The 8,826-nt window shown below is 46.1% G+C and overlaps 1 protein-coding gene across 1 annotated transcript; it reads right to left on the bottom strand.

Moving 5' to 3' along the window:
- Positions 1-2,281: 2,281 nt before the first annotated feature.
- LOC119357903 lies at positions 2,282-8,422 on the bottom strand. The gene is made up of 3 exons (XM_037624683.1): positions 8,184-8,422; positions 6,541-7,009; positions 2,282-2,329 (listed from the first exon to the last, which is right to left on the bottom strand). Exons 1-3 carry the CDS (start codon positions 8,420-8,422, stop codon positions 2,282-2,284), a joined length of 756 nt encoding a protein of 251 aa, XP_037480580.1.
- Positions 8,423-8,826: the final 404 nt, after the last annotated feature.

The raw sequence follows: 8,826 nt of genomic DNA, 5'->3' as shown, positions 1-8,826 counted from the left end.
ACGGAAAATAATGATTCCTCCACCTGACAGCAGGGACCCACCGGAGAGACCACCGTATTTCGCGAAAAAAAATGTTTCCCCCCTAACTGCTGGGACCCATTAGCTACATCTTCGCACGCAAGGAAGTGCATCCATATTATGGGCAAAAAAATGATTCGCCCCGTGACTGCTGGGACCCACTAGCTACATCTTCGCACGCAAGGAAGTGACTGACAGTCGGGACCCACCTGGTCAAATCGTATGTAGCATTGTCATTCTGGTCGCGAACATGTACGTACATACTGGTCGATCGGTCTGTCTGCAGGCTGCAGCGATGAACCGTGGCCGAGTAAGGAAGGGCATGTCGTAGTAGAGGCGCGCACGTAGCATGTACACGTACGTACAGCCAGGGTGCAAGAAAGTAAATACGGCACATATGTACATATGAGCGGGGTCTCGAACGCCTACTCACACATACATATGGCCAGGGCTCGTGTACATGGCTGGGTCGGAACGGAGAAACTGTGTCGTCGTCGTGTTCATCAGGAGCCAACCGGCTTGGACAGAACAGCAGATCGAAACGAGGCCTGGCATACCGCAGAACGAAGGAAACGGCCTTGTGTTCGACTGACCATGGTCGAAACGGGATCCTGATCATCAGGAGGGGTCTGGCGTACCGCAAAATGGAGGAAATGGACTTCTCTTGGACCTCCTACGGTCGAAACGGGGTATTGTTGATCGGGAGGGGTGTGGCGTACCGCAAAACAGAGGAAACGGGCTTGTGTTGGAGCGCTACGATCGAAACGGGGGTCCTGTTCATCGGGAGGGGTGTGGCGTACCGCAAAACAGGACTCCACGGGATACTGTTCATCTCCACTGTCGACTGCCTCCACGGACTACTGTTCATCCACTGTTGACCTCCTCCAGCCTCGACCTGCGATGGTTCATCCACGGCGTCTTCCCTTCTGCCTCCACCTGCAACTGTTCATCCACGGGCTCCTATTCATCCAGCCTCCACCGCTCCTCCACCGGCTACTGTTCCACCAGCCCTCTCCACGGGGTCCTGGTCAACCACCCCTCCACGGGCTACTGTTCATCCAGCCCTCCACCGGCTACTGTTCAACCAGCCCTCCACGGGGTTGTCCTGTTCATCCAGCCCTCCATGGTGTCTTGTTCATCCACCCCCAACCGGCTCGATCGATCGGGGTCCTATTCATCTAGTGGCAACACCACGGGGTCCTGTTCATCCAACCCCCCACCGGGAACTATTCATGCAAACCCCCCAACAATGCTCATTGTTCATCAAGGGAAGGAGGCAGCAGGGTTCGATCGGCTTCAGTTAGCAGCAGTATCAAAGGAATCACTTGGGTTCAGTTAATAGCAAGGGATCGATCGCTCGGGTTCAGTAACGTAGCTAGTGCAATCGCTCGGGTTCAGTTAGAGCCCTGCTCGGGTTCAGTTAGAGCACAACACCTCGCACACACACACGCGTGTACATGTATGAGAGAAACGCGCAAACCTCTGTGCATTGCTCGGCCCCGACCACCCATCGTAACTGGGAACTCCCCGATATTTTCCTCTCCCTCACTTCTATCACGGTTTTTTCCGTCATGGACGGCCCAAAGAATGTCATGCAGCTCCGTCTCCGGCCCGCCCAGAACGAAAAGCCCATTTTTGTCATGATTTTTTGTCATAGAAGTAGGAGCCCACCACATCTATGATGAGACCGGGTTTTGTCACAATTATCGTCATAGAAGTGTCATAAGCATGACAGGAAAAAAATTTGTTCAGCCCAAAATGTCACAGATGTGTCTTTTTTTGTAGTGTAAGCCAACTCCAAAGAAGCGAGGTATTATATTTCTCAGTTTTGAAGATATGCAAGAGGCAAAGAAATCTATGAAAGAAAAGGGTATTAAAGCTGAAGATGTTAAGAATTTACCACCTATTGGAGAAATACATGGACTCGATACCCCGACGTAGGTAGTAGAGGTAAATTCTCTTATTAGATTTGATGAAGGTGATATTCCCTACAATAAACCTACTAGCCAATGCCTAGATGAATTTGACAATTACATTGTTAACCAAGAACACTTTAATATGTATGTTACCAAACAATTAAAACGTAATGCTTGCATGATTTATCACTTGAGTGACTTAATGTTCAGAATATCTAATGATGTTAAAGGTCTAAGTAAACATGCATCCATGGTCGAAACTCAGTTAGAACAAGTTGCTAAGTCTCGAAATAATTTTCTTAATGAGATGAATAATAACATGAATGATCATGATGTTAGAGTAATGACTAAAGGAGGTAAAATGACTCAGGAGACACCTTATCCTGAAGATCATCCTAAAAGAATTGAGAAAGATTCTAAGAGAACTAATATTGATGCACCTAGTTCATCTAAGAAGAAAAAGAAAAATGATAGAACTATGCATGCCTCTAGTGAACCTAAGGTAGAAAAACCTCCTGAGAATAGTAATGATGTTTCTATTTCTAATGCTGAGACACAATCTGGTGATGAACATACACCTAGTGATAATGATAATGATAATGATGATGTTCATGTTGATGCTCAACCAGACAGTGATAACGAACCTGATAATGATGTTTAAATAGAACATATTGTTGATATTGATAACCGACCTCCAAAGAATAAATGATATGATAAAAAGGTTTCATTGCTAGGAAACATGGTAAAAAAAGAGAACCATGGGTTCAGAAACCCATGCCTTTTCCTAATAAGCCACCTAAGATCAAGGATGAGGAAGAATTTGAACGCTTTGTTGAGATGCTTACTTAGGCCAGTCTTTTTTGCATACTCGCTTGACTGATATGTTGAAGATGGCCCCATAAGCTAAATTTATGAAAGATATTGTCAGTAATAAATGAAAGATACTTGGAGCTGAAATTTCCACCATGCTTGCAAATTTCTTTTAAGGATGGAGTACCTAAGAAACTAGGAGATCCAGGAATACCCACTACACCAGGCTTAAACGAAATTATGTCAAAACTGCTTTATGTGATTTGGGAGCCGATGTTAGTGTTATGCTTTTCTCTTTATATAGAAGACTTGATTTGAATACACTCACACCTACTGAAATATGCTTGCAAATGGTTGATAAATCAACTGCCATACCTATCGGTATTTGTGAGGATGTGCCTGTTGTAGTTGCAAATGTTACTATCTTAACAGACTTTGTCATACTTGATATGCCCGAGGACGACAACATGTCAATTATTCTCGATAGACCCTTCTTGAATAATGCAGGGCCTGTTATTGATTGCAGCAAAAGCAGGGCCACTTTTCATATCAATGGTAATGAGAATACGGTGCACTTTCTGAAGAAACAATTCAAAGTGAATAGTATCAATTGTATTGAAAAGGTTTCGACAATTACTATTGGAGGTTTTCAATTCCCTCTTCCTACTGTAAAAAGGAAATATGAAACTCTTATTATTGGGGAGATGCATATCCCTATTGAGGTAATGATAACCAACAAGTATAGAGGATCAATTGTAGGTTTTTCGATAAATAAGAGTGTCGAACCCAATGAGGAGCTAAAGGTAGGATTTATATTCCCTTCAAGTTCTATAGACCACCGATACAACTCTTTGTACACTTAACATTCACTTTACCTAGAACAAGTATGAAACTATTTTGTAGGTGTAGGGATGGGTTTTGCAAGAATAGAACTAGAAGTACTTAGCTAGAATAAAACTATGAGTAATTTGCAAGATAATAAAATTTAGTTATTTAATAGAAATATTTTTATAACAAAAGAGAAGGATTTTGTCCCTAGGCAATCGATAAGTAGACCGATAATCATTATTGCAATTTTATATGAGGGGGAAGCATGAGCTAAAATACTTTCCATACTTGGATCATATGAACTTATGATTAGAACTCTAGCAAGCATCCACAGATCACTAAGATAAAACCCAACCAAAGCATTAAGTAACAAGTCCTCTTTACTCCCATACGCAACAACCCCCTTACTTGGGTATAAGCTTCTGTCACTCTCGCCACCCACCATAAGCGGATCATGAACGTATTGCAACACCCTACAGTGGAAATCCCACACGCTTGCGTGAAACAGAGGGCACCATAGGACAGCGCCAAAATAATACATACAACTCAAACCAATCACGATCATCAATCAAGCCATAGGACAAAATGAATCTACTCAAACATCATAGGATGGCAACACATAATTGGTTAATAATATGTGGCATTAAGCACCATGTTTAAGTAGAGATTACATTGGGGAGAAGAGGTGTTACACCGCTGCATAGAGGGGGAAAGTGCTGGTGATGACGACGATGAAGTTCTTGGTGTAGATTGTCGTCACGATGATTGCCCCGGCTGTGTTCCAGCACCATCGGGAGAGAGAGCCCCTTCCTTCTTCTTCTTCTTCTTCCTTGGCCTACCCCCTAGATGGGAGGAGAGTTCCCCCTCTTTTCCATGGCCGCCATGGAAGTGGAGGCGCGGGAGCCCCTCCGAGATTGGGTCTCTCTCTTTGCTCTCTTCTATTTCGCGTTCCTATTTTCTCGCTAAAACCCCTTCAATTTCTGGAGATCCTTAACTCCGATTGGGCTGAAATTTTAACAAATTGTTTTTCCGGATATTATCTTTCTTGCGGCAAAAGAAGGGGGTTAACCGACTTACGAGGGCCTCACAAGGCACCACGGCGCACCCTGGTGCCTCGTGGGGCCCACGAGCACCGTCTTGTGTTGACTCCTCTTCCCCAAAATCACATATGTTCCAAAATAAATCTCCACAAATTTTTATCGCGTTTGGACTTCGCTTGATATGGATATTCTCCGAAACAAAAAATATGCAACAAACAGAAATTGACGCTAGGCACTGGATCAATATGTTTGTCCTAAAAATAATATAAAATGTTGCCAAAGTATATGAAAGTTGTAGAATATTAGCATGAAACAATCAAAAAATTTAGATACGACGGAGACATATCAGCATCCCCAAGCTTAATTCATGCTCGTCCTCGAGTAGGTAAACGATACAGAAGATAATTTTTGATGTGAAATGCTACCTAGCATAATTTTGATCATATAATCTAATCATGGCATGAATATTAAGACACGAGTGATTCAAAGCAATGGTCTATAATTTGATATGAAGACATCAATACTCAGGCATCCCAACAAACAATCACGTATGTCAAAATATCAATGCTAAAGAACGTTATCCCTACAAAATTATATAGCATTGTCATGTTTCATCTTCTTAACACAAAGTATTTATCATGTACTACCCGGGTGTCAGCCAAGCAATTGATTCATACTTTTTAACGTGCTTCAGCTTTTTCAACTCCCATGCAATACATGAGCGCAAGCCATGAATATAGCACTATGACTGGAATAGAATACGGTGGTAGAGATTAATATGAGGAAGACAAAAAGGAAGAAAGTCTCATATCGACGCAACTGATCAACGGGCCATGGAGATGTCCATCAATTGATATCAATGCAAGGAGTAGGGATTGACATGCAACAGATGCACTAAGAGCTATAAGTGTATGAAAGCTCAATATCAAACTAAGTGGGTGTGCATCCAACTTGCTTGTTCAAAGACCTCGAGTATTTAAGGAAGCCTATCATCGGAAGTAGGAATCCGTCCTGTTCGATGGCGTCGCTCTGAGTCGTCATTAACGTGGCGCGGACGACGCTCTAAGCCACGCCGCCGGTTGAATGATTCACCTTTGGGCCAGCATGCTGTAGTGGCCGGTCACGTCCGCTCTAAACCAACATGAATGCGACGCCAAAGCGGAGGCACGATTGGAGCGGATGTACATGAGAGGGTTTTGGGAGGGCCCGCTTTGTCGGATGCGTATGTGGCACAAGTCCGGACGTCCACAAACCTTCACAGTTTAGTGTTGGTTTGCGGAATTTCAGGTGTGTTGAAGTGTCCATGGACATTTGCCACACGGTGTTAGGTGTTAAAAAAAACTGATAAATGCCACACGTTAGATGCGAACATTTTATTTTTGACAAAAACTTGCAGCGTGTTATTAGAAATTGTCATCATTGTGTGACTGGAATTGCCATCGAAAAATATTAAGGCCAGAGTGCAGCGCACCTGACGAGTCGCACTTCATTTGGGAAAAGCTAACCATTTGCGGGGATGAACAACATGATCTGTTATGATAATCCACTGTTTGTTTGGTGCTCTTACATCCAAGCAGAGTTCAGAGAACACATGCACACATGCTACAATACAAAATGTATATCACTCAGTCTGATGATACTAAGCCCTACTGCTCCCTCCTTTGTGCGCCACCCGCCCACCACGGCTGCGCCATCCCGCCAACCGCCGTGCCGCTCGTCGTATGTTCCCCAGCAGCCTGCTCCTGCCACAAGGCCGACGGCCCCACCTGCCCATTTGAGCTGCCCACGCCGTGCGGCGCCGCGAGCGTTGGCCACACGCCCAGGCCCAGCTGCTGCTGCTGCTGGTGCTGCTGCTCCTGGTGTTGCTGCTGCTGCTGCATCATCAGCCACGCAGCGGCCGCGGAAGGATCAAGCTGTGGATGCATTGCCACGCCCTGGGGCGTCCCCATCTGCGCGGGCACCCCGTCGCCGCGCGCCCCCGCTGCCGCCGCCGCGGCGAGCGCCTGCTGCCAACCGGACGGGTTGCTGGGCTGCACCAGCGGCCACGCGTTCGCGACCTGCGCCTGCGCCTGCGCGAGTGCCAGGCGCGACGCCCGCGCGGCCTCCTGCTGTTGCTGCTGGATGTGCGCGAGGCGCACGTTGTCCGACACACGGAACTCGTCCTGGATGAGCGCGCGCCCCAGCAGGAGCTGCTCCTCGCCGCGCATGGTGCCTTCGGCGCGCTGCCGGGCCATGACGTTGAAGGTCAGCACGTGCTTCTCGAACTCCGCGATCTGCTTCATCATGGTGGCTCCCACGTCGTTGTCCCACCTCTCCGCACTCGACTTCTCCGTCCCGGCGTCGTCGATGTAGGTGTCCTCCTCATCGTAATCCGCGAAGACATGGTACGGGAGCAGCCTGGCATGCCATGCATGAGAGGAAGATCACACTGTTTAGCTCATCTCTCTAGAGTGGTACTGTAGTACTATTTTCTATCTGCAATGGTCTGCGATCCTTTGCGTTACGAAGAATAATATCACAGTTCAACTACAAGAGGGCAAGCGAACAGGTCTCAGATATTCTATGGAGATGCAGCATAATGCATGCAAGCAATTGCGAAAAATGGGCAGTATAAACATCGCAACACACTGGCTCAGAGTGATTTCCTCCCTATATTCACCAGTTTTCTGATCGAACATAAGTTGCAAGGACCCTGAGCCCCTGAGAACAATTAACATTTCAATACAGATATACTGTACTATATGTGTTAATTCTTCGTAATGACAAACTGACATGTTCGACATCATTTTAAAAGAAAGGCATAAATGTATGCAAGGAAAACAAGCATTTCAACAACGAAGTACTAGATCGGAGCGATGCAATGTATCTGACGATATGGTCTGATTTAGCAGGTTCGAACAGCATATTGAACAGACAAATTTAACATGCTAAAACATTGGTTTCAGAAATTTATATCTGCTAGTGGTTTATCTTGATCAAGGATCATCTGACATGAGTCTATCAATTGTTGCAGGGCAAATAATCAACCATTTTTTCCATACATGCACAGATCTCTTCATAAATTGGTAGAAAATTCAGGCAAACACGAACATGTTTCTGAACATTTTGTCCAGGAACATATAAAAGGGTAAACAGAACAAAAGGGGGGCAATTTTCTATCGGTCCTTTTCCCTGCTTATGACAGTTTTTTTTTTTACAATTCACAGGGAAAATTATTGATCCAGCAATTTTTCGTGTTTACCATGGTTTCAATCAACCTGCCATCAGACTCGCCGCTGCATATAACCGTGTGGAACAACGGCACGCTAAAGAATCATTTACTTCCATTTGATTCTAAAAAAAAATCATTCATTCTCCATTGAAATCGCAATCTGCACCAAATTAATCTCGCCGCAGAGCTCCTAAGTCGCGACGCCGAGTCAATCGCGGCCGTGCTCACAAAGAACCGAGTAATAAGAAAGAAACGCACGGCGTACCGATGGAAGATTCTAGAAGAAGGCGAGGGAAACACGCGCCACACGCACGGGCACGAAGACGACGGCTGCGAAGGGGAGGATCGAGATCGACGCACCTGGTGACGGCGTCCTCGACGGAGGCAAAGGGCGTGGTGAAGTCCGGGTTGCAGGCCTTCCACGCGTCCTCGTACGCCATCTGCTCCGCCGCGCGCGCCCTCGCCGCATCCGCCGCCGCCGCCGTCGCGGCCGCCGCCTGCGACGACGACGAAGACGAGGACGCGCCGATCCCCTGCATCGGCGACAATGCCGCGCCGACGCCGAAGCCCTGCGGCGTGAGCTGCTGCTGCTGTTGCATGGCAAGGTTGCGGCGGTTGCTGTTGTCGCGGAAAATACTTGTCCCCGTCTGCTGCTCCGCCCGTGTCGTAGGGCTTGGGAGAGGGAACGACGCTGGTCAATGGGGTCAGCCGGAAATGCTTCGGGTTTTCCCGTCTCCCCATTTATCCTTTATTTATTTCTCGCCAGTTTGACCCAAAATCCTTTTAGGAAATTTGAGGCATTTATTCCGCTACTAAAGAATGGCGATTGCATATTTGGCACTTCATATTTCAATTAATTAATTAATTCGCAAAAGAGAAATATGGCAGTGAATTGAAGGCCCGGAATTGGTACTACACTACTCAGATGCAACCATGAAGATTTTCGACCAACACCTTTTGGATTGCAATTGGTGGTGTAATTTATTGTTGTATCAATCCTTGT

This window comes from Triticum dicoccoides, chromosome 2A (genome assembly GCF_002162155.2).
Source record: "Triticum dicoccoides isolate Atlit2015 ecotype Zavitan chromosome 2A, WEW_v2.0, whole genome shotgun sequence".
NCBI classification, from domain to species: Eukaryota; Viridiplantae; Streptophyta; class Magnoliopsida; order Poales; family Poaceae; genus Triticum; species Triticum dicoccoides.
Note: the sequence above shows the minus strand (reverse complement) of the source record. Positions and strands in the feature narration are given on the sequence as shown.

Excerpts from the sequence above, each read along its gene's own strand:
- LOC119357903 (XM_037624683.1), bottom strand. The coding sequence starts at position 8,422 with ATGCAACAGCAGCAGCAGCTCACGCCGCAGGGCTTCGGCGTCGGCGCG. Across the intron at positions 7,010-8,183 it reads GTCGAGGACGCCGTCACCAG|GCTGCTCCCGTACCATGTCT; the intron begins GTGCGTCGATCT and ends ATGGCATGCCAG. Across the intron at positions 2,330-6,540 it reads TGGGGACGCCCCAGGGCGTG|GATGATCTTCAGGATAAGGT; the intron begins GCAATGCATCCA and ends CAATTCTTTTAG.